The 26,693-nt window shown below is 50.8% G+C and overlaps 1 protein-coding gene across 1 annotated transcript in view; it reads left to right on the top strand.

Annotated features, from left to right (window-relative positions):
• Positions 1-24,906, top strand: part of SH3BGRL (SH3 domain binding glutamate rich protein like) — a 31,104-nt gene extending 6,198 nt beyond the window's left edge. Inside the window, exons 2-4 of the mRNA XM_069746128.1 lie at positions 19,619-19,804; positions 21,136-21,216; positions 22,299-24,906. Coding sequence (XP_069602229.1) covers positions 19,619-19,804; positions 21,136-21,216; positions 22,299-22,331 — 300 coding nt within the window. The 3' untranslated portion in view covers positions 22,332-24,906. The remainder of the gene's footprint in view (positions 1-19,618; positions 19,805-21,135; positions 21,217-22,298) is intronic.
• The last annotated feature ends 1,787 nt before the right edge of the window (positions 24,907-26,693 follow it).

Raw genomic sequence — 26,693 nt, 5'->3', positions numbered from 1 at the left:
AGATATGTACAGTCTGGTGTAAGGGGGGCTCCGCTCTGTAGATATGTACAGTCTGGTATAAGGGGGGCTCCGCTCTGTAGATATGTACAGTCTGGTATAAGGGGGGCTCCGCTCTGTAGATATGTACAGTCTGGTATAAGGGGGGCTCCGCTCTGTAGATATGTACAGTCTGGTGTAAGGGGGGCTCTGCTCTGTAGATATGTACAGTCTGGTATAAGGGGGGCTCCGCTCTGTAGATATGTACAGTCTGGTGTAAGGGGGGCTCCGCTCTGTAGATATGTACAGTCTGGTGTAAGGGGGGCTCCGCTCTGTAGATATGTACAGTCTGGTGTAAGGGGGGCTCCGCTCTGTAGATATGTACAGTCTAGTGTAAGGGGGGCTCTGCTCTGTAGATATGTACAGTCTGGTATAAGGGGGGCTCCGCTCTGTAGATATGTACAGTCTGGTGTAAGGGGGGCTCTGCTCTGTAGATATGTACAGTCTGGTATAAGGGGGGCTCCGCTCTGTACAGTCTGGTGTAAGGGGGGCTCTGCTCTGTAGATATGTACAGTCTGGTGTAAGGGGGGCTCCGCTCTGTACAGTCTGGTGTAAGGGGGGCTCCGCTCTGTAGATATGTACAGTCTGGTATAAGGGGGGCTCTGCTCTGTACAGTCTGGTGTAAGGGGGGCTCTGCTCTGTAGATATGTACAGTCTGGTGTAAGGGGGGCTCCGCTCTGTAGATATGTACAGTCTGGTGTAAGGGGGGCTCTGCTCTGTAGATATGTACAGTCTGGTATAAGGGGGGCTCCGCTCTGTACAGTCTGGTGTAAGGGGGGCTCCGCTCTGTAGATATGTACAGTCTGGTATAAGGGGGGCTCCGCTCTGTACAGTCTGGTATAAGGGGGGCTCCGCTCTGTAGATATGTACAGTCTGGTATAAGGGGGGCTCTGCTCTGTAGATATGTACGGTCTGGTGTAAGGGGGGCTCCGCTCTGTAGATATGTACAGTCTGATATAAGGGGGGCTCCGCTCTGTACAGTCTGGTGTAAGGGGGGCTCTGCTCTGTAGATATGTACAGTCTGGTGTAAGGGGGGCTCCGCTCTGTAGATATGTACAGTCTGGTATAAGGGGGGCTCTGCTCTGTAGATATGTACAGTCTGGTATAAGGGGGGCTCTGCTCTGTAGATATGTACAGTCTGGTATAAGGGGGGCTCTGCTCTGTAGATATGTACAGTCTGGTATAACGGGGGCTCCGCTCTGTAGATATGTACAGTCTGGTATAAGGGGGGCTCCGCTCTGTACAGTCTGGTGTAAGGGGGGCTCTGCTCTGTAGATATGTACAGTCTGGTATAAGGGGGGCTCTGCTCTGTAGATATGTACAGTCTGGTATAAGGGGGGCTCTGCTCTGTAGATATGTACAGTCTGGTGTAAGGGGGGCTCCGCTCTGTAGATATGTACAGTCTGGTATAAGGGGGGCTCCGCTCTGTAGATATGTACAGTCTGGTGTAAGGGGGGCTCCGCTCTGTAGATATGTACAGTCTGGTATAAGGGGGGCTCCGCTCTGTAGATATGTACAGTCTGGTGTAAGGGGGGCTCTGCTCTGTAGATATGTACAGTCTGGTATAAGGGGGGCTCTGCTCTGTAGATATGTACAGTCTGGTGTAAGGGGGGCTCCGCTCTGTAGATATGTACAGTCTGGTATAAGGGGGGCTCTGCTCTGTAGATATGTACAGTCTGGTATAAGGGGGGCTCCGCTCTGTAGATATGTACAGTCTGGTATAAGGGGGGCTCTGCTCTGTAGATATGTACAGTCTGGTATAAGGGGGGCTCCGCTCTGTACAGTCTGGTGTAAGGGGGGCTCTGCTCTGTAGATATGTACAGTCTGGTATAAGGTGGGCTCCGCTCTGTAGATATGTACAGTCTGGTATAAGGGGGGCTCCGCTCTGTAGATATGTACAGTCTGGTATAAGGGGGGCTCCGCTCTGTAGATATGTACAGTCTGGTATAAGGGGGGCTCCGCTCTGTAGATATGTACAGTCTGGTATAAGGGGGGCTCTGCTCTGTAGATATGTACAGTCTGGTATAAGGGGGGCTCCGCTCTGTAGATATGTACAGTCTGGTGTAAGGGGGGCTCCGCTCTGTAGATATGTACAGTCTGGTATAAGGGGGGCTCCGCTCTGTAGATATGTACAGTCTGGTATAAGGGGGGCTCCGCTCTGTACAGTCTGGTGTAAGGGGGGCTCTGCTCTGTAGATATGTACAGTCTGGTATACGGGGGGCTCCGCTCTGTAGATATGTACAGTCTGGTATAAGGGGGGCTCCGCTCTGTACAGTCTGGTGTAAGGGGGGCTCTGCTCTGTAGATATGTACAGTCTGGTATAACGGGGGCTCCGCTCTGTACAGTCTGGTGTAAGGGGGGCTCCGCTCTGTAGATATGTACAGTCTGGTATAACGGGGGCTCCGCTCTGTACAGTCTGGTGTAAGGGGGGCTCCGCTCTGTAGATATGTACAGTCTGGTATAACGGGGGCTCGGCTCTGTACAGTCTGGTATAAGGGGGGCTCCGCTCTGTACAGTCTGGTGTAAGGGGGGCTCTGCTCTGTACAGTCTGGTATAAGGGGGGCTCTGCTCTGTACAGTCTGGTATAAGGGGGGCTCTGCTCTGTAGATATGTACAGTCTGGTATAAGGGGGGCTCCGCTCTGTACAGTCTGGTGTAAGGGGGGCTCTGCTCTGTACAGTCTGGTATAAGGGGGGCTCCGCTCTGTACAGTCTGGTATAAGGGGGGCTCTGCTATGTACAGTCTGGTATAAGGGGGGCTCCGCTCTGTACAGTCTGGTGTAAGGGGGGCTCCGCTCTGTAGATATGTACAGTCTGGTATAAGGGGGGCTCCGCTCTGTAGATATGTACAGTCTGGTATAAGGGGGGCTCTGCTCTGTAGATATGTACAGTCTGGTATAAGGGGGGCTCTGCTCTGTAGATATGTACAGTCTGGTATAAGGGGGGCTCCGCTCTGTAGATATGTACAGTCTGGTATAAGGGGGGCTCCGCTCTGTAGATATGTACAGTCTGGTATAAGGGGGGCTCCGCTCTGTAGATATGTACAGTCTGGTGTAAGGGGGGCTCCGCTCTGTAGATATGTACAGTCTGGTATAAGGGGGGCTCCGCTCTGTAGATATGTACAGTCTGGTGTAAGGGGGGCTCTGCTCTGTAGATATGTACAGTCTGGTGTAAGGGGGGCTCTGCTCTGTAGATATGTACAGTCTGGTATAAGGGGGGCTCCGCTCTGTACAGTCTGGTGTAAGGGGGGCTCTGCTCTGTAGATATGTACAGTCTGGTATAAGGTGGGCTCCGCTCTGTAGATATGTACAGTCTGGTATAAGGGGGGCTCTGCTCTGTAGATATGTACAGTCTGGTATAAGGGGGGCTCCGCTCTGTAGATATGTACAGTCTGGTGTAAGGGGGGCTCCGCTCTGTAGATATGTACAGTCTGGTATAAGGGGGGCTCCGCTCTGTAGATATGTACAGTCTGGTATAAGGGGGGCTCCGCTCTGTACAGTCTGGTGTAAGGGGGGCTCCGCTCTGTACAGTCTGGTATAACGGGGGCTCCGCTCTGTACAGTCTGGTGTAAGGGGGGCTCCGCTCTGTAGATATGTACAGTCTGGTATAAGGGGGGCTCCGCTCTGTAGATATGTACAGTCTGGTATAAGGGGGCTCCGCTCTGTACAGTCTGGTGTAAGGGGGGCTCTGCTCTGTAGATATGTACAGTCTGGTATAAGGGGGCTCCGCTCTGTACAGTCTGGTGTAAGGGGGGCTCTGCTCTGTAGATATGTACAGTCTGGTATAAGGGGGGCTCTGCTCTGTAGATATGTACAGTCTGGTATAACGGGGGCTCCGCTCTGTACAGTCTGGTGTAAGGGGGGCTCCGCTCTGTAGATATGTACAGTCTGGTATAAGGGGGGCTCTGCTCTGTACAGTCTGGTGTAAGGGGGGCTCTGCTCTGTAGATATGTACAGTCTGGTATAAGGGGGGCTCTGCTCTGTACAGTCTGGTGTAAGGGGGGCTCTGCTCTGTAGATATGTACAGTCTGGTATAAGGGGGGCTCCGCTCTGTAGATATGTACAGTCTGGTGTAAGGGGGGCTCCGCTCTGTAGATATGTACAGTCTGTTATAAGGGGGGCTCCGCTCTGTAGATATGTACAGTCTGGTGTAAGGGGGGCTCTGCTCTGTACAGTCTGTTATAAGGGGGGCTCCGCTCTGTAGATATGTACAGTCTGGTGTAAGGGGGGCTCCGCTCTGTAGATATGTACAGTCTGGTGTAAGGGGGACTCTGCTCTGTACAGTCTGGTGTAAGGGGGGCTCTGCTCTGTACAGTCTGTTATAAGGGGGGCTCCGCTCTGTAGATATGTACAGTCTGGTGTAAGGGGGGCTCCGCTCTGTAGATATGTACAGTCTGGTGTAAGGGGGACTCTGCTCTGTACAGTCTGGTGTAAGGGGGGCTCCGCTCTGTAGATATGTACAGTCTGGTGTAAGGGGGGCTCCGCTCTGTAGATATGTACAGTCTGGTATAAGGGGGGCTCCGCTCTGTAGATATGTACAGTCTGGTATAAGGGGGGCTCCGCTCTGTAGATATGTACAGTCTGGTATAAGGGGGGCTCCGCTCTGTAGATATGTACAGTCTGGTATAAGGGGGGCTCCGCTCTGTAGATATGTACAGTCTGGTATAAGGGGGGCTCCGCTCTGTAGATATGTACAGTCTGGTGTAAGGGGGGCTCCGCTCTGTAGATCTGTACAGTCTGGTGTAAGGGGGGCTCCGCTCTGTAGATATGTACAGTCTGGTGTAAGGGGGGCTCTGCTCTGTAGATATGTACAGTCTGGTGTAAGGGGGGCTCCGCTCTGTAGATATGTACAGTCTGGTATAAGGGGGGCTCCGCTCTGTAGATATGTACAGTCTGGTATAAGGGGGGCTCCGCTCTGTAGATCTGTACAGTCTGGTGTAAGGGGGGCTCCGCTCTGTAGATATGTACAGTCTGGTATAACGGGGGCTCCGCTCTGTACAGTCTGGTGTAAGGGGGGCTCTGCTCTGTAGATATGTACGGTCTGGTATAAGGGGGGCTCCGCTCTGTAGATATGTACAGTCTGGTGTAAGGGGGGCTCCGCTCTGTAGATATGTACAGTCTGGTGTAAGGGGGGCTCCGCTCTGTAGATATGTACAGTCTGGTATAAGGTCGGCTCTGCTCTGTAGATATGTACAGTCTGGTATAAGGGGGGCTCTGCTCTGTACAGTCTGGTGTAAGGGGGGCTCTGCTCTGTAGATATGTACGGTCTGGTGTAAGGGGGGCTCCGCTCTGTACAGTCTGGTATAAGGGGGGCTCTGCTCTGTAGATATGTACAGTCTGGTGTAAGGGGGGCTCCGCTCTGTAGATATGTACAGTCTGGTATAAGGGGGGCTCCGCTCTGTACAGTCTGGTATAAGGGGGGCTCTGCTCTGTAGATATGTACAGTCTGGTGTAAGGGGGGCTCCGCTCTGTAGATATGTACGGTCTGGTGTAAGGGGGGCCCCGCTCTGTAGATATGTACAGTCTGGTATAAGGGGGGCTCTGCTCTGTACAGTCTGGTGTAAGGGGGGCTCTGCTCTGTACATATGTACGGTCTGGTGTAAGGGGGGCTCCGCTCTGTACAGTCTGGTATAAGGGGGGCTCTGCTCTGTAGATATGTACAGTCTGGTGTAAGGGGGGCTCCGCTCTGTAGATATGTACAGTCTGGTATAAGGGGGGCTCCGCTCTGTACAGTCTGGTATAAGGGGGGCTCTGCTCTGTAGATATGTACAGTCTGGTGTAAGGGGGGCTCCGCTCTGTAGATATGTACGGTCTGGTGTAAGGGGGGCTCCGCTCTGTAGATGTGTACAGTCTGGTGTAAGAGGGGCTCCGCTCTGTAGATATGTACGGTCTGGTGTAAGAGGGGCTCCGCTCTGTAGATGTGTACGGTCTGGTGTAAGGGGGGCTCCGCTCTGTAGATGTGTACAGTCTGGTATAACAGGGGGTCTCTGTGGCTGCGGCCGGGGGAGGGGATTTTTGCTGCTGTGGGTGGGTTGCAGAATGTCAGCCCGGCTTTGTGTAGAATAGAGCAGACCTCTCAGGCTTCCAGTTTCGGATGGTGGGAGTCATTAACTCTTTCTTTTACATTTTATAGTTTTTGGAGAAGTTTTGTAACTTTCTGACGTTTGCGCTTCTGGTTGTTTCCGGTGAATTCATTCAAAGGTTGAGAACCCGTCCTGTCCTGGTCTTCCTCGCTGAGCTGAGGGTTTGTCACAGTGTATCGGTCTAGTAAGCAGGATAATTCTTTCTTGGCCTGGTAGTTTGTGACCTTTTTCCTGCACTGATACATTGTAACAGTCTGGAGGATGTTTACATTTCGAGGATCTAGACTGGATGCCGCTCTGTCAATCCCTCAGCTGTGCGAGGTTTTAGGTCCGGACAGGTTGCATACCTCCCAACTTTTGAAGATGGGAAAGAGGGACAAAGTTTTCGGCGCGCTGCGGCAAATTTTAGGCCACAGCTCCGCTCCGTACACCTCGTACACACACGGCTCCACTCCATACACCTCGTACACACTCAGCTCCGCTCCATACACCTCATACACACTCAGCTCCGCTCCATACACCTCGTACACACACGGCTCCGCTCCATACACCTCGTACACACTCAGCTCCGCTCCGTACACCTCGTACACACTCAGCTCTGCTCCGTACACCTCGTACACACTCAGCTCCGCTCCGTACACCTCGTACACACACGGCTCCACTCCATACACCTCGTACACACTCAGCTCCGCTCCATACACCTCGTACACACTCAGCTCCGCTCCGTACACCTCGTACACACACGGCTCCGCTCCATACACCTCGTACACACTCAGCTCTGCTCCGTACACCTCGTACACACTCAGCTCCGCTCCGTACACCTCGTACACACACGGCTCCACTCCATACACCTCGTACACACTCAGCTCCGCTCCATACACCTCGTACACACTCAGCTCCGCTCCGTACACCTCGTACACACACGGCTCCGCTCAGTACACCTCGTACACACTCAGCTCTGCTCCGTACACCTCGTACACACTCAGCTCCGCTCCGTACACCTCGTACACACACGGCTCCGCTCCATACACCTCGTACACACTCAGCTCCGCTCCATACACCTCGTACACACTCAGCTCCGCTCCGTACACCTCGTACACACACGGCTCCGCTCCATACACCTCGTACACACTCAGCTCCGCTCCGTACACCTCGTACACACTCGGCTCCGCTCCATACACCTCATACACACTCAGCTCCGCTCCATACACCTCGTACACACTCAGCTCCGCTCCATACACCTCGTACACACTCAGCTCCGCTCCATACACCTCGTACACACGGCTTCGCTCCATACACCTCGTACACACTCAGCTCCGCTCCGTAGACCTCGTACACACTCAGCTCCGCTCCATACATCTCGTACACACATGGCTCTGCTACATCCACACTGTAAACACCTCCTGACCCCACACAAGGCATTACTTACCTCATCCAGCAGCACCATGGCAAGATGGCAACCAGCACAGCCAAGTCCTGCAATCCATGGAGGTCCCGATCATGTGACCCCTGACTCCTCTCCTCCTGTGACCTCATCACAGGTCCTGTGTGCACGGAGCAGCCAATATGTGGTGTGCTGTGCTCAGGCTGCTCTGCGGGGATGAGGCTGACCGCCTGATATTGCAGCACACCTCCCAACCACTGCGGGACAACTAATGTCCCACGCCGGATCGCGGGGCTGACTGTCAAAATCGGGATAGTCCCGCTGGATCCGGGACGGTTGTGAGGCATGAGGTTGTCAGGCTCTCGATACAAGCATGGATTCACTGATGGCAAGCAGAGATCTTGAAATGGTGGGAAATTGGACCACCAGGCATATTGACGGGGGTGGGATGTGCTGGCTATGGACCACAGGAGCCTGCGCCCTCCTGACCTCCCACTTGTAAGAATCCTGAGGGGCCACAGACTCGTCTTGTGTGGGGCCCCTGTACGGTCCACAGTGTCGGGTTTGTGACCTTCTTTAGTGAATAATCTGGGAAGTCATAAAACCTCCTGATTCTGTGTTAATGAGTTTTATTATGGAGCAGTAAAGCGCCGCTGAGCCCTATAAAGTTCGGGCGACGTCATCTACGCCCGCCTCGCCCTGTAAATCATCCATGACTCCAGAGACCTGACCGCCATTGTCCTATCGCCCCAGCGCGCAGACTATATGGGGCGCCACGCCATTAGTGGCAGCCGGGGTGGGCAATAACGAGCAGCGCCCTCAATTATCAGTATTCTCTTCCGAGCGTGGTATCTGCTTCTGGGAAAGCTGGGTCATTGCTCTGTACCAGAAATGATGGCAGCCGTATTGGTTGTCACCCAGCTTTCCCAGAAACAGAATTTATTGAGTCGGACCCCTAACATCTGCCAAGAATTACAGACCCCTGACAGTCGCCATCTGTGCGCCGCCGGGTATCAGTTTTCACATCTGCCAAGAAGCTGCATCCGGAGCTCTGGACCTGGGAGCTCACAGTCTACACGTAGGAAGGGGGCGCAGTGGGGGGCGCCGGGGGCACAATAGGGTGAATGGAGTCTGGGGGGCGCAAAACCCAAGTGTGAAAGGAGATGGAGGGGCAGAGAGGAGCGCAGAGGCCTGGAAGGGGAAGCTCCTGTTATACCACAGACGGTAGACCGCGGCGGGTGTCCTTAAAGGGACCACTCACCGTCCAACCCCCAGATTATAACATTGCAGGGGCTGCAGCCGGCAACAAATGATGTAAATGTCTCCACAAATGTGAGTTTAAATGGAGACATCAGGGAGGTTTTCACACTACATTACTGAACTCTACAGTCAGTCTGCCAAAATGGCTGATAACAGGGAGCACTATTATTATTATTATTATTATTTATTATTATTTATTATTTATTTATATAGCACCATTAATTCCATGGTGCTGTACATGAGATGGGGTTACATACAAGTTACATATATCACTTACAGTAAACAAACTAACAATGACGGACTGATACAGAGGGGCGAGGACCCTTGCGGGCTTACATTCTACAGGGTTATGGGGAAGGAGACAGTAGGTCGGGGGTTGCAGTAGCTCCGATGGTGTTGAGGTGGCCGTGTGGTCATTACAGGCTGTAGCTTTCTTTGAAGAGATGGGTTTTCAGGTTCCGTTTGAAGCATCCAAAAGTAGTGGATAACCGGATGTGTTGGGGCAGAGAATTCCAGAGGATGGGGGATATTCGGGAGAAGTGTTGGAGGCGATTGGATGAGGAGCGAATAAGTGTGGAGGAAAGGAGGAGGTCTTGGGAGGACCGGAGATCACGTGAGGGAAGATATTGGGAGATTGGTTTGGAAATATACGGAGGAGACAGGTTATGGATGGCTTTGTAGGTCTATGTTAGTAGTTTAAACTGGATATGCTGGGAAATTGGGAGCCAGTGAAGGGATTTGCAAAAAGGTGAAGCAGGGGAGTAGCGAGGAGAGAGATTAATTAGTTGGGCAGCAGAGTTAAGGACGGACTGGAGGGGTGCGAGAGTGTTAGCAGGGAGGCCACAGAGGAGGATGTTGCAGTAGTCGAGACGGGAGATGATTAGGGCATGCACAAGCATTTTGGTTGACTGAGGCTATGTGCACACTTTGTGGAATTGCCGTGGCGATTCCATAACTCCCTGCTGCAGCTAAAACACATGCGGAATTGGCATGCGTATTCCCGCTAAACACTAGCGTTTTGCAAGCGATCTGTAGCATCGCTTGGAAAACTGATTGACAGGTTGGTCACGCTTGACAAACATGGTGTTTCACAAGTGTGACCAACTTTTTACCTATTTACCTATGCAGCATCAATACTAAAAGGATATATCTAGTGATGAGCGAGTATACTCACTGCTCGGGTTTTCTCTAGCACGCTCGTGTGATCTCTGAGATTTCATTTTCATCGCCTCAGCAGCATGATTTCCGACTGCTGGACAGGCTGAATACATGTGAGGATTCCCTCCCTCTAGTAGCCGTAAACTAAATCTCCGAGCACTAACAAATACTCGGAGATCACCGGAGCGTGCACTGGAAAATCCGAGCAGTGAGTACACTCGCTCATCACTAGATATAATGTTAAAAATAATTAAAAAAAATTAAAAATTGTGATATTCTCACCTTCCGGCGGCCCCTGCAGCCTTCCCGATGCTCCCGTTCCTAGTAATGCCTCGCAGCAATGACCCCAGATGACGGAGCATCTCGCGAGACCGCTACATCATCACAGGTCATTGCCGCAAAGCATCACTGGGAACGGGAGCATCGGGAGGAGTGGGAAGGCTGTGGGAGCCGCCGGAAGGTGAGAATAGCACAATTTTTTATTTTAATTCTTTTTTTTTTTTTTTATATATATAGGTATATGGTTCCTACGACCTGGAGGAGAGTCTCCTCTCCTCCACCCCGGGTACCATCCGCACATGATCCGCTTACTTTGTGCATGGTGGGCATAGCCCCATGCGATGCGGAAAGTAAGCGGATCAATGCATTCCTATGTGTGCAGAATCGCCACCACACCGCACAAAGAATTGACAAGCTGCGGAAAATACAACGCAGCGTTTCCGCGCTGTATTTTCCGCAGCATGTGCACTGTGCATTTTATTTTCCATAGGTTTACATGGTGCTGTACACCGCATGGAAAACTGCTGCGAATCCGCGGGTAAATCCGCAACGTGTGCACAAAGCCTGAGTGTTGAGGAAAGGACGGATTCTGGAGATATTTTTGAGCTGGAGGTGACAGGAGGTGGCGAGAGCTTGGATGTGCGGTTTCAAGGACAGGGCAGAGTCCAGGGTTACTCCGAGGCAGGTCTAGAAGGAGGAGTATAGAGAATTGTCTGTTGGCTTTGGCTGTAAGTCGTTAGTAATTTTGGTCAGGGCTGTCTCAGGAATGGTGGGGACAGAAGCCAGATTGTAGGTTGTTGAAGAGAGTTAGATGCAAAAGTGAGAGGAAAGTTCAGAATGGACGTGCTGCTCAAGGAGTTTGGAAGCAAATGGGAGCAAAGATATGGGGCGATAGCTGGACATAGCGCTCGGGTCAAGGGATGGCTTTTTGAGGATAGGTGTGATTGTGGCATGTTTGAAAGCAGAGGGGAAGGTACCAGAAGTTAGTGATAGGTTGAAGAGATGGGTTAGGGATGGGATTAGTGTGGTGGTGAGGTTGGGGGGGAGGTGGGATGGGGTCAAGCGCACAAATGGTGAGGTGCGATTTGGAGAGAAGATGAGCAAGCACCCCTTCAGTGATTTTAGAGATGGAAGTTATGGGGTTAGGGCATTGGTCTGGTAAACACGGCGGTTGTGGTGGACTTGCCTTGTTTAATAGACTGTATTCATTTATCATTCCGTTAGCAGCAACGTAAGCCCCAGAAATGGCTGATAACTGGGAGTAATAGATTATACTCACGTGTCCTACATTCGCCTCCCCCAGTAATGGCTGATAACAGGGAGTAATAGATTATACTCACCTGCCCTACATTCGCCTCCCCCAGAAATGGCTCATAACAGGGAGTAATAGATTATACTCACCTGTCCTACAGTCGCCTCCCCCAGAAATGGCTGATAATAGGGAGTAATAGATTATACTCACCTGTCCTACAGTCGCCTCCCCCAGAAATGGCTGATAATAGGGAGTAATAGATTATACTCACCTGCCCTACAGTCGCCTCCCCCAGTAATGGCTGATAATGGGGAGTAATAGATTATACTCACCTGCCCTACAGTCGCCTCCCCCAGTAATGGCTGATAATGGGGAGTAATAGATTATACTCACCTGCCCTACAGTCGCCTCCCCCAGTAATGGCTGATAATGGGGAGTAATAGATTATACTCACCTGCCCTACAGTCGCCTCCCCCAGTAATGGCTGATAATAGGGAGTAATAGATTATACTCACCTGCCCTACAGTCGCCTCCCCCAGTAATGGCTGATAATGGGGAGTAATAGATTATACTCACCTGTCCTACAGTCGCCTCCCCCAGTAATGGCTGATAATAGGGAGTAATAGATTATACTCACCTGCCCTATAGTCGCCTCCCCCAGTAATGGCTGATGATAGGGAGGGTGCGCAGTCTATTACATGTGAGTGTCCTCCTGTAGGTGCACACTCCCTTAAAAAGTGCGTGGTAGAGCACACGTTCGCTCTGTCATCACCATCTGTGGCCCGGTCGGAGCATACGTACGGACCCCATTTTGTGGGGATGTCGGACGTATGCCCCAATGGTGACACACCGCAGTGTGAAAGCACTCTAACAGCTGAGGGTTTGTTACAATGGAAGCTCTAATCTTTCAGCTTGAACTTCCAGCACACAGGAAAGATCTGTAGTGCAGCTTTTCTGCGCTTTCAATGTACATTGTAACAAACACTCAGCTGCGAGAAATATTAGATTTTATCAGCCTCTGGATGTAAACAAGTATGATCCCATTCACTGAAAACAAACAGAAAACTGATCCCAGTGGGTTTTCTTGGTGTCACCTGCAGGGACCGGACACCGCTCTGTACGGCAGAGGCGCTGACATCTTATTGTCCTCTGTCCTATTCACCTGTATTTACTGAGCAAACAGAAAAGCGCAGCCTGCGCCGAGCAGAAGACGCGAACATCTGCCCATCGAGCCGCACGCACCTGCCATTGTCTAGTCTGGTGACTGACGGGGATCCGAGACCCATGATGCCCCTTAGTTTGGCCTAGACCCCCATAGGGCCCCAGCAGAGGGTCAGGATACAGTGTGTGGCCCTTCTCATCCTGTGCAATCACCTGGTTCATTTCTGTGTAAATTAGGTAGATGGCGTTCAATAAAATAGGCATAATCCCCGAGAAGGACAACTCCCATCATGTACGTTTTATAAGGAGGTGTGTGATGTTTGCTCTGCTGATAATGAAGGTTGTAGACCTGTCTCAGACACAGTATGACTTTTAGCTGACAACCACACCGCAGAGTTGTCAGAAGAGCTGTAGACTCACATGTCCCAGGGACCAAAGCACCAGAGATGCTGAAGTTCGGAAACTTTGTAACAAACTCGATGTTCTGATTTCTTACCATTTTCAACATCTGTTTTCTGAGAGTGAAAAGAAACTCTCTTGACATCTAGAGGCTGAAAATATGTACAGTTGTAATAGTTCTCACAGCTGAGGGTTTGTTACAATTGTATCCAGTCTGAGGAATCCTCTGAGAGGTGCAGTGCCTTGCAAAAGTATTCGGCCCCCTGGAACGTTTCAACCTTTTCCCACATATCATGCTTCAAACATAAAGATACCAAATGCAAATTTTTGGTGAAGAATCAACAACAAGTGGAACACAATTGTGAAGTTGTTGGTTATTTTAAATTTTTGCGGAAATTCAAAAACCAAATACTTTGGCAAGGCACTTGTAAATACCCAGAACTACAGACTGTAGCTTTACTTAAAATGATACATCGTAAGATTCTATGATTGCAGAAGGAACCATGTGCTTCTTGTTTAGGTTGGATACATTTGTTACAAACCCTCAGCTCTGAGACTTATTAGGTCAGAACAGGTTCTCGGCCTCTGGATGTAAACAAATGTTTTCATTCTGTGATGGAAAGCAGAGGTCTTGAAAATGGTTGGACTTGGAAACTCAGTCGGTTTAAAAGTTGTGCAACCTATCAATCTGCTCAAACTTTGTCGCCTGAGTCCGAGGAGCTGGTTACTGGGAGGATGTGACAGAGGACGCGCTGCTGTCACAAGGCGCAGTTAAAGGGAAACTCTACTAAAAATAAAACGAATCTGCCTCCCATCAGCGACCTCCCCTCCTGGTGACCCTCAGTTGTCTGGATCAGGAGGAAATCTTGATTTACAATTTACTTTTCAGGAACTAATATTCTATTTACTAATAAAAGGCGATAATGTAAATAAAATGTATCCACTAATAACCATCTAATAGCCATGGACCTCACTACCTGGGAAGCCGCTTTCTCCTTTTTACTCCTCTGCATTGAGTGTTCAGGTGTATGGGGAAGTCAGGAGAGATCTATCAAATGTATATAGTCGGCTTAAAGGGGTTGTCCAATTTTTTTTTTTTTTTTTAATTCTTTTTTTTTTATATATATACTTAAATCCTTGCAATTATCACATTTGCAATTGGGTTTTATTACAACTTTTGCACAGTTTGGCTATTACCGGAGCTTAGAAATAGACTAATAAGAGTTACAAACTCTCTCATCAATATTACAGACCTGGGAAATCTTTTTAGGTCGTTTTTATCTGTGACCGCTCCTGTACATTGGATCGTTACAATACACTTATTGGGGCCGATTCATTAAAACTTTTATGCCAAATTCTTGAGGAGTGATGGCATTTGCTATGACACAAATCTTACTCCCGTAGGGACTGGAGTAGGATTTGTGAGGAGGCGCACATGACTTGTCCGGTGCTCCGGATTCATCATGTGGCGTAGCACATCTCATCTTGATGAATGGGACCATTGTGTGTCACCCCTTTAAGTGCAGTCGTCTGAGCCCTGATTTTGCTGAGAACAGAACTTTGCTTCTTTCTTCCTAGAACTCGTCTCTGGAGATACATTCCTGCAGCTTCAGTCTGAGGAGCAGAACATATATGGAAGGAATGAGACTGAGGAGTGTGACAAACTGTGCCCAGGAGCGGGGGAAATAACAGGGAGGTAGTGGGTGAGCGATGAGGGAATATTCATTCTTTACATCCTACTTGTGAAAATCTGTCCTGCCCTAAAACTTCTAACAGCTGAGGATTTGTTACAGTGTAGCAGGATAGACTGAAAAAAAAAATCCAAAATATTACATTCATGTCTGAGGGTAACAAAATAATGATGGAAGGAAGGGGCCGGAGAGTAAGGCTGTCCTGTAGGAGGGGATGGGGCAGTGCTGTCCTGTTGGAGGGGATGGGGCAGTGCTGTCCTGTAGGAGGGGATGGGGCAGTGCTGTCCTGTTGGAGGGGATGGGGCAGTGCTGTCCTGTAGGAGGGGATGGGGCAGTGCAGTCCTGTTGGAGGGGATGGGGCAGTGCTGTCCTGTTGGAGGGGATGGGGCAGTGCTGTCCTGTAGGAGGGGATGGGGCAGTGCTGTCCTGTAGGAGGGGATGGGGCAGTGCTGTCCTGTAGGAGGGGATGGGGCAGTGCTGTCCTGTTGGAGGGGATGGGGCAGTGCTGTCCTGTTGGAGGGGATGGGGCAGTGCTGTCCTGTAGGAGGGGATGGGGCAGTGCTGTCCTGTTGGAGGGGATGGGGCAGTGCTGTCCTGTTGGAGGGGATGGGGCAGTGCTGTCCTGTTGGAGGGGATGGGGCAGTGCTGTCCTGTTGGAGGGGATGGGGCAGTGCTGTCCTGTAGGAGGGGATGGGGCAGTGCTGTCCTGTAGGAGGGGATGGGGCAGTGCTGTCCTGTAGGAGGGGATGGGGCAGTGCTGTCCTGTAGGAGGGGATGGGGCAGTGCTGTCCTGTTGGAGGGGATGGGGCAGTGCTGTCCTGTTGGAGGGGATGGGGCAGTGCTGTCCTGTTGGAGGGGATGGGGCAGTGCTGTCCTGTAGGAGGGGATGGGGCAGTGCTGTCCTGTTGGAGGGGATGGGGCAGTGCTGTCCTGTAGGAGGGGATGGGGCAGTGCTGTCCTGTAGGAGGGGATGGGGCAGTGCTGTCCTGTAGGAGGGGATGGGGCAGTGCTGTCCTGTAGGAGGGGATGGGGCAGTGCTGTCCTGTTGGAGGGGATGGGGCAGTGCTGTCCTGTTGGAGGGGATGGGGCAGTGCTGTCCTGTAGGAGGGGATGGGGCAGTGCTGTCCTGTAGGAGGGGATGGGGCAGTGCTGTCCTGTTGGAGGGGATGGGGCAGTGCTGTCCTGTTGGAGGGGATGGGGCAGTGCTGTCCTGTTGGAGGGGATGGGGCAGTGCTGTCCTGTTGGAGGGGATGGGGCAGTGCTGTCCTGTAGGAGGGGATGGGGCAGTGCTGTCCTGTAGGAGGGGATGGGGCAGTGCTGTCCTGTAGGAGGGGATGGGGCAGTGCTGTCCTGTAGGAGGGGATGGGGCAGTGCTGTACTGCTCCCTGTGGAGCCACAGGTTGTCAGTTGTCAGCCTGCATCGTCAGTCTTCTGTCAGGGTGTTATTTACTGGATTCCGCCATGTCTTATGTCTATCTGCTCCTGGGAGGAAAATATTACGGCTGCAATTTCCATTCTCACATCAGTGGTCACCCAGCTTTTCCAGGTGTCTGAATCACAGGCGCCCTCCTTATGTGGGATTCTCACATTATTGTAGATAAGCCTGGTCATGTGATCATTATGAAGAATGACGTCACCTGCTGTGACCTGTGATGTCATCTGAGGTTTATGTTTCAGCAGGGGGGTCCGAACTTCCGGTCAATTTCTTATACATTTCAGAAAATTACTATTTCACTAATAAGTAATATCTGTATATTTACAGCTATTGTTCCCTGTTATCTGCCATTTTACCACTATGGTTTTTAACATTCACAAATGTTGCAGCTAAACTTTCACCGAGGAAAAAGACTCATTTCACCGCCCTTATCGTACAGAGGCTCCTGGGTGACACCTTGGTGCTGTGCGCCCAGGACGAGTCTGTACGTGGCCCACGTGACGCTGTCTACACGTACGTGGCAGTGTCTGCACAGCGTTAGTGGCGGCTGAGTCACCAACCTGCATATTCACGACGCGCCTGACACTGTCTGTCAGCAAAAACTCATCTCGTTAATAATGCAAATTAACGAGCGCAGATCTCCATACAGAGAAGGAAACCATTACGGCATCGTGGACACAGCGCAGTACAACGTCCCTGTAAAGGTGCACGGCACAGTATCTGTGTGTGTGTGTGTATATATATATATATACTGTATGGTATCTACATTATTCTGTGTACTGTATGTATACACGGCACCGTATCTGTATTATTCACTGTACTGTATGTATACTGTACAGTACCGTTCCTCCTGTCTATATACACTGCACAGTACCACTCCTCCTGTGTGTATATATATATATATATATATATATATATATATATATATATATATATATATATATATATATATACACTGTACAGTACCGCTCCTCCTGTCCTGTATATACACACTGCACAGTACCACTCCTCCTGTATATAAACACTGCACAGTACCACTCCTCCTGTCCTGTCTATATACACTGCACAGTACCACTCCTCCTGTCCTGTCTATATACACTGCACAGTACCACTCCTCCTGTATATATACACTGCACAGTACCACTCCTCCTGTATATATACACTGCACAGTACCGCTCCTCCTGTATATATACACTGCACAGTACCACTCCTCCTGTCCTGTGTATATACAATGCACAGTACCACTCCTCCTGTCCTGTATATATACACTGCACAGTACCGCTCCTCCTGTCCTGTGTATATACAATGCACAGTACCACTCCTCCTGTCCTGTATATATACACTGCACAGTACCACTCCTCCTGTATATATACACTGCACAGTACCACTCCTCCTGTCCTGTGTATATACAATGCACAGTACCACTCCTCCTGTATATATACACTGCACAGTACCACTCCTCCTGTCCTGTGTATATACAATGCACAGTACCACTCCTCCTGTCCTGTATATATACACTGCACAGTACCACTCCTCCTGTCCTGTATATATACACTGCACAGTACCACTCCTCCTGTCCTGTATATATACACTGCACAGTACCTCTCCTCCTCCTCTCTGTTGTCTCCTTATTAGGAGGTTGTGCGCCTTGTGCCTCAGTCATTATGAGGAAGGAGGAGGAGGGGAAACCTGTCCGTATAAGGGACGTGCGCCGGTACAAGGAGTCGCGTCTCAGGGAGGTTTTTTTTCAGCATAACCGCACAAAATACAGCTGTGGCAGAAATGAAGAGACCTCTGCACAGTTGTATAGAAATCCACTTCTCTGTATGTCGGAGCCATTCCATTCCAGTGTCAGTGAAATTCCATCCAGAGTTCACCTCATTCTACTTAATGAGCTTCTGATTAGGAGATCGCCTGAACCTGATCTTATTTAGAGAAGGAAAGTATAAAACCCGGCTGTGGTGATCACAATCCTCCTGCAATAGGACGAGCTGGATAGAAAAAAAGTGCTAGGAATATCCCAAAAGTAATGAAAAAATAACTTGTAACTATGCCAGAGGAGATGAAAAGAAAAGTCTTTGGTGAGGAAAAGAAGGCTCAATTCTGGCGTTGCTAGCAAAGGGGCACAGTGAGCGTCATGTTACTAGCAGAGGGGCACAGTGAGCGTCATGTTGCCTCCATCCTTAACATTTCTAAGACGACAGTCCATTACAACAAGGTCAAGCAGCAGAAATTGGGGACAACAAAGCTACAGACCGGCAGATGCCGAAAATGACTCTCCACTGACCAGGATGACCGTCATCTTATTCGAATGTCACTCAGCAACCGCAGGATGACATCAAGTGACAAAAGGACTGACAGCTGGGGTGAAGAGCACGGCAAGAACAGTTCGTAACAGGCAATGTTTCCCAACTCTGAGGACTGGATTTTTCCAGCAGGACAATGCGCCTTGCCACACAGCTAGGCCAATCGGGGTGTGGATGAAGGACCACCACATCAAATCCCTGTCATGGGCAGCCCAATCTCCAGACCTGAACCCCATTGAAAACCTCTGGAATGTAATCAAGAGGATGATGGATCGTCACAAGCCATCAAACAAAGAAGAACTGCTGACATTATTGTACCAGGAGTGGCATAAGGTCACCCAGGAGCCGTGTGACAGACTGGTGGAAAGCTGCCAAGACGCAGGAAAGCTGTGAAACCTCATGGTTATTCCACACAATATTGATATGTGAACTCTTCCTGAGATAAAACATTTGCATTGTTGTTTCTAAATGATTATGAACTTGTTTTTTTTTTTTTTTGCATTATTTGAGGTCTGCAAGCAATGTATTTTTTTATTTGGACCATTTCTCATTTTCAGAAAATAAATACAAAATGTATTGCTTGGAACGTCGGAGACATGTTGTCAGCAGTTTATAGAGTAAAAGAACAATTTTGATTTTACTCCAGGATATACCTATAAAGAGGAAAATCAGACAAACTGAACATTTTTCAGTGGTCTGTTAATTTTTGCCAGCGCTGTATATGATGGTTTGTGGCTCCAGGGTCGGGCCCTTCCTGTGACCACCCCCTCTCCATGACATATAATGTATGCTGGGACATTCTTGGGGGGCTTTGGGTTAATAATGTGTGTAATGGGGCCGACACAACATAAGGGCCCGGCATCCAGCCGACACAACAATGGAGGGGTCTGGCCGACACAACAATGGAGGGGTCTGGCCGACACAACAATGGAGGGGTCTGGCCGACACAACAATGGAGGGGTCTGGCCGACACAACAATGGAGGGGTCTGGCCGACACAACAATGGAGGGGTCTGGCCGACACAACAATGGAGGGGTCTGGCCGACACAACAATGGAGGGGCCGGTGCTCGCCCAGTACTAGTAGTGCTTCAGTATTCCGGACCCCCTCACGCCTCCGTTCCACCTCGTCCCCTTCTTTGCGGCTCATTCCTCTTTATCTTTGGTTTTTGCTCTCAGATTAAGAAGCAGCAGCAGACGGTGCTCGGCCTCCTCGACGCCATGAAGATCGAGTACGAGGAGAAGGACATCGCAGCCAACGAGGAAAACCGGAAATGGATGAGGGCGAACGTCCCGGAGAACTGCAAACCCGAGAGCGGCATCCCCCTGCCCCCCCAGATCTTCAATGAGGACCGGTACCTGGGGGTAAGACCTCTGCGCACGTGTAGTGATCCCCCTCCCTGGAGCCAGCACCCTCCGAGCACAGAACATGGTGCCCCAACCCCCAGATCTTCATCAGCAGCGCAGGCAGGTGGAATACAGCTGAGGGGTTGTTACAATGTATCAGTTTAGACTGGATACATTGTAGCAAACCCTCAGCTGCAAGACTAATTAGATCAGGAAACGATTGTTTTCATTCACAGACAGCAAGCAGAAATCTTTCAAATGGTGAAATAAGACCAGATCCTGTGTGCCGGACTATCGGATCCCCAGTATAGAGGTTTCCACTCTGGGTCTGATGGTTCTCGCGTTCCTGCTGGTTCGGTGGGATCTCCGGATTAACCCCCGACCGCCCTGCTCTGTTTAATGTTGTTATTCCCCCTGGGATCAGATAATAATCTTACATTCTTATACCAGTCACCAGAGCGCAGCGCCCGGGACAATGTGGCCGCTGCCAGGACCGTGCCAACGCCCCGAGTCCACACCGTGACCGTCAGACCTCGTGCCCACAGCGATGGGGGAGATCGCAGACCCCGACTTCCCATAGTCCGGCACGCTCTAGACGTCACTGCCGGGGGCTTTTAACTTTAACCAAAGCTTCATCTTTATATAATGAAAAGTTTTGTAACTTTTAAGACTTTCGGTTTCAATACCTGAATGTTTTCTAAATCTCTGCTTGTTGTCAAAGAATGAAACTTTTCACAGCTGAGTGTTTGTAACAGTTGTATCTAGTTGTCATCATCTTCTGTGCGGCAAACTGACCGCCAACGTTACCTGATACATTGTAACAAAGTACCAGAACAGAAGAGATTTGTGCCGCTGGAGTTTTCAGGCCGCAGGTGATTGTTTACACTGATACATTGTAACAAACCACCAGCTCTGAAGTTTTCACATAGGAAAAAGGAGACATTTGTGCTGACGCCGTTATTGCTGGATTTTCACCCGGGCAAAGATTCCTCTCCGTTGTCGGCCTGGACCAAACTCTGTCCGGGAGGCGTCGCGGTGCCGTCCCCGGAGCCTCGTCCCCACTTCCACCATCTGCAGCCCTGCGCTCCTGGATACACTGACGCACTGATTCAAACCCTCAGCTGTAAATGTATTCGGTCTGCACAGACTGTGGGCGAAACCGAGAAGACTCCATTATCTGACAGCAAACAGAGATCTTAGAAATCATAAGAAAGTAGAACATAAAGTCAGTTAGAAAGGTCGGAGCGTTTTGATGCAGAATTTAGAAAGGTCGGAGCTTTTTGATGCAGATTTACTGAACGTCTCTGGATCCGTCGGCGCCGTTCACTTGTTGCGTTTCTCTCCCGCAGGATTACGAAGCTTTTTTCAATGCCAGAGAGGATAATGAGCTGTACACGTTCCTGGGCCTGACGCCCCCACCGGGATCAAAGGTAACGGCGACGATCACGTGGAGCAACCCACGGGCGGGGGAGGGCAGGTGATTGATCCACGGTCAAGGCCAAGTATTTCTGTAGTCTCTTCCTTATGGGAAATGTAACTCCATAACGACCAGAGCCGCCCCAGTCACTCACTCATAGGGGAGGGGGGTATGAGGCACCCACAGCGGTCACGTGTGAGACCCCCGGACCCACAGCGGTCACGTGTGAGACCCCCGGACCCACAGCGGTCAGGTGTGAGACCCCCGGACCCACAGCGGTCAGGTGTGAGACCCCCGGACCCACAGCGGTCAGGTGTGAGACCCCCGGACCCACAGCGGTCAGGTGTGAGACCCCCGGACCCACAGCGGTCAGGTGTGAGACCCCCGGACCCACAGCGGTCAGGTGTGAGACCCCCGGACCCACAGCGGTCAGGTGTGAGACCCCCGGACCCACAGCGGTCAGGTGTGAGACCCCCGGACCCACAGCGGTCAGGTGTGAGACCCCCGGACCCACAGCGGTCAGGTGTGAGACCCCCGGACCCACAGCGGTCAGGTGTGAGACCCCCGGACCCACAGCGGTCAGGTGTGAGACCCCCGGACCCACAGCGGTCAGGTGTGAGACCCCCCGCACCCACAGCGGTCAGGTGTGAGACCCCCCGCACCCACAGCGGTCAGGTGTGAGACCCCCCGCACCCACAGCGGTCAGGTGTGAGACCCCCCGCACCCACAGCGGTCACCTGTGAGCCCCCCCCCTACACCCACAGCGGTCACGTGTGAGCCCCCCCCTGCACCCACAGCGGTCACGTGTGAGACCCCCCTGCACCCACAGCGGTCACGTGTGAGACCCCCCTGCACCCACAGCGGTCACGTGTGAGACCCCCCTGCACCCACAGCGGTCACGTGTGAGACCCCCCTGCACCCACAGCGGTCACGTGTGAGACCCCCCTGCACCCACAGCGGTCACGTGTGAGACCCCCCTGCACCCACAGCGGTCACGTACGAGATCCCCCGCACCCACAGCGATCAGCTCCTGGGTCCAATACGCTGGGTGCCCCCCGACATCTTGATCTCATGCCGTTTTCTCTCCGTCTGCAGGAAGCCGAGGCTTTGGCCCAGCAGAACGCGTGAAGCCGCTTCTTCTTCGCACCGGACCAGAACTTTCTGAGCTTTTCAGGGGTCTCAGATGCTTCATTCCTAAACTCTTACCTCCCCTCCATGCAGCACTGATCCGCTGACCGCCCCACCCCCCACCCGTGTCCCACCGCCGCCACCGCCAGTGCCAACACGAACCCTCAGATGCCAACAACGACCGATGAAAACCTGGAAGAAGGAAGGAATTACTGTGGGACGTTCATCTCACAGTTCCCTCAGCGCCATCCGTCGGTCGTGGCGACGGTGCTGCAGGCGCCATAATGGTCCGATATTATTTGGTACAAGCCCCTCTCCTCCATGGGACCACCCCCTATTTACCCTTTAAGATAGGTGCCTTTAATTCGTCAGAAGACGCACAGAATGAGCTCCAGTGTCTTAGCACAAGGTTTCATTAAAGACACAGTACCCCACAATGAGGTTAGAGACGCTTCCACTGGGGAGATGGGACCGGAGCAGGGACCCCGTGAGCTCTCGGGGGTCTCCTATTTCAATATTTGAAATGCACAAGAACGCCGCTTCCCTGGGAAGAAAACAAAAAAGTTTGTGCGCTCCTATTTCCTCCAGGCTGCATTGTCTGCTTTGACTTCTTTATGGGTGACTGTCCCTTTAAATCTGCAGACCATCGGGTCACGTACAAGGAGCTGCGACAATCGGCCATCCCTTCTCATCATAAAGCCGCCATTGCATCACATCCTCCAATTACAGTTGTTTTCCAGCAGAAACATCCCAGGCGTCCGCTGCCCAAAGTTACATCTATGTGACCGCGACATTGGTGGCCGCTCACCGTGATCGGGGAATTGATGTTACAGATTTATATGGTGCCAAGAACCCCAAACACAATGATTAGTGACAAAATGTGTCCAGTGCCCTGATGCCAAGAGCTGACACTCCACCGAGTGCCGGGGGAGGGGAACAGGCAGCGCTGCAGATCCAATGGCCTTTATACTGGGGCTGCACACGACATTGGCCGCGACACGGCTGCAGAGATCGTTCTATGTGGAAGTGAACCCACCAGAACGTTACAAAACATCCAAACGGTTCCATCTCTAGGGGGTCCTCGTGGTTGCAGAACATTGCCACCATTCACGCTCATGAGGACATAATGCGGCAGCTGCACAGATCAATGTCTGCACAACCTGTGTCGCGGAAAAGTTGCCGTGCAGCCTCAGCCTTATTTTATTACAGGTGGTAGATTAGTCATAAAAGGAAAACATTTCATAAAATAGATGGGAGTATGGAAAATAATGTATAATAATAGCGCCATCTGGTGTCAGTATGGAAAATTATCCTGTGTAATAACAGCGCCATCTGGTGGTAGTATGGAAAATATTCCTATAGCGCCATCTGGTGGCAGTACGGGATATTATGTATAATCACAGCGCCATCTGGTGGCAGTACAGGAGGATATTATGTATAATAGTGCCATCTGGTGGTAGTATGGAGAATATTCCTATAGCGCCATCTGGTGGCAGTATGAGATATTATGAATAATAATAGCGCCATCTGGTGGCAGTACGGGATATTATGTATAATCACAGCGCCATCTGGTGGCAGTACGAGATATTATGTATAATAGCGTAATTATGCACAATAGCGACATATTATGGTCATGTGAAGAATCATCATTCTTTATAATAGCGCCATCTAGTGGTTGTATGATTAATCATGTCTGATATCGGATGTCAGTTGGTAGTATTAAGAATCATTATTTTTTTATAGAAGTGTCATCTGGTGGTAATATCGGGACCCACAATTATCTATAATAACAGCACCATCTAGTGAATGTATGCGGAACCATCATTATGTGTAGTAAAACCATGGTAATATGAGGAACAATTAATATGTATAGCATTGCCATCTGGTGGTAGTATGGGGAAATCATATACAGTATCGCCATCTAGTGGTAGTATGAAGGAAGGGTCATTCTGTAGAATAGCGCCATCTAGTGACATTATAGGAAATCATCACTGTGTAACAACATCGCCCTCTGGTGGTAACGCAGGGAGTCATCATTCTGGATACTGCACCCTCTGGTGGTAATACGCAGTACTGCCAGCAGCAATCAGTTTACATTGTAAAGCCTCAGTCGCCCTCATGCCTCTTCCCCAATAGCCAGTACAATTGTCACATACAGATGATCCTTATCTTCATGGCTCGGGGGAACTTCCGCAGGACGCCCGGAACGGTTCGGCTTGAAGGCAGACACCGATAAACTGCTGCACCTCTTACTTACGTAGCGTCGGTTTAGTTGGCGCAGAATAATATTCTAAATGTCTAATAATCCGTAATGATCGTGATCCCTGAGATTCTGCAGCCTTCGGCTCTCCTGCTGACCTGTACTACAACACCCAGCATGCCCTGACATCCGCCGCAGGCAGAATGATTGACATTCCTGATCCACAGACGCTCTGCAGCTGGCCGCCAACTTCCTGCGGTTCACACTTTTCTCTGTAATCGAGGTTTCCATTTTTCTTTTAATAAAAGTCTTAAAGTGTTTTTGATTTTTGCAAAATTTTCAGTAAAAGAGAAACGAATAAACTTTTTTTCTGCATCTCGAGTCTTCTGTAACTTTTTCTGCAATTCAAGATGATGAAATAACTGACAAGTAGAAGATGATTTCATAAGATGAGCGATTGGATCTCACAATCTAGATTCCCTATTATACAGTACAGTGCTAACCACTGAGCCACTGTGCTGCCCTATGTACAGTGCTGACCACTGAGCCACTGTGCTGCCCTATGTACAGTGCTGACCACTGAGCCACCGTGCTGCCCTATGTACAGTGCTGACCAATGAGCCACTGTGCTGCCCTATGTACAGTGCTGACCACTGAGCCACCGTGCTGCCCTATGTACAGTGCTGCCCTATATACAGTACAGTTCTGACCACTGAGCCACCGTGCTGCCCTGTATACAGCAGTACTAACCACTGAGCCACCGTGCTGCCCAATATACAGTACAGTACTGACCACTGAGCCACCGTGCTGCCCTATGTACAGTGCTGACCACTGAGCCACCGTGCTGCCCTATGTACAGTGCTGACCAATGAGCCACTGTGCTGCCCTATGTACAGTGCTGACCACTGAGCCACCGTGCTGCCCTATGTACAGTGCTGCCCTATATACAGTACAGTTCTGACCACTGAGCCACCGTGCTGCCCTGTATACAGCAGTACTAACCACTGAGCCACCGTGCTGCCCAATATACAGTACAGTGCTGACCACTGAGCCACCGTGCTGCCCTATGTACAGTGCTGACCACTGAGCTACCGTGCTGCCCTATGTACAGTGCTGACCACTGAGCCACTGTGCTGCCCTATGTAGTGCTGACCACTGAGCCACCGTGCTGCCCTATGTACAGTGCTGACCACTGAGCCACTGTGCTGCCCTATGTACAGTGCTGACCACTGAGCCACCGTGCTGCCCTATGTACAGTGCTGACCACTGAGCCACCGTGCTGCCCTATGTACAGTGCTGACCACTGAGCCACCGTGCTGCCCTATGTACAGCAGTACTAACCACTGAGCCACCGTGCTGCCCAATATACAGTACAGTGCTGACCACTGAGCCACCGTGCTGCCCTATATACAGCAGTACTAACCACTGAGCCACCGTGCTGCCCAATATACAGTACAGTGCTGACCACTGAGCCACCGTGCTGCCCTATATACAGCAGTACTAACCACTGAGCCACCGTGCTGCCCAATATACAGTACAGTGCTGACCACTGAGCCACCGTGCTGCCCTATGTACAGTGCTGACCACTGAGCCACCGTGCAGCCCTATATACAGCAGTGCTAACCACTGAGCCACCATGCTGTCCTATAGGATAAGGATAAAGACAAAGCAAAGGTTACACTACAGAGCAATTATGGGTGGGACGTAAAAGAATCATTAGGGGATGATTGTGCCTAAGAAACCCCCCGGTTGGTTTAGGGGTTTCCAAATAATGGAACACAGGAGTGCCCATAATGAGTAATGTATATACACAGTGACAGAGGTGTATCTTGGCACCCCTCCCCAACCACATCGGCGATTTGCACACTTTATTTATTATACTTTGCTTATGCAGCGCTATCTTAGGCCGGGTTCACATTGCGTTATGGCAGTCCGCTAATGCTGCCATTCACCCCTATTATTGGGCGCATTGCCAACGCATGCCATAATCGGCATGCGCTAGCGATGTGTCGTCATTCTGTGACGGACCCTCAGACGCGGTTGTAGCGTTTCTGGGTCCGCATAACGCGATCTTTTTCGGCACTTGCGTTAACGCAGTCCATTTAACGCATGTGTTGAACAGACTGCAATAACGCAATGTGAACCCAGCCTTATTCCGCAGC

The sequence above is a fragment of the Ranitomeya imitator genome, chromosome 2 (assembly GCF_032444005.1).
Source record: "Ranitomeya imitator isolate aRanImi1 chromosome 2, aRanImi1.pri, whole genome shotgun sequence".
Lineage (NCBI taxonomy): Eukaryota > Metazoa > Chordata > Amphibia > Anura > Dendrobatidae > Ranitomeya > Ranitomeya imitator.
Note: the sequence above shows the minus strand (reverse complement) of the source record. Positions and strands in the feature narration are given on the sequence as shown.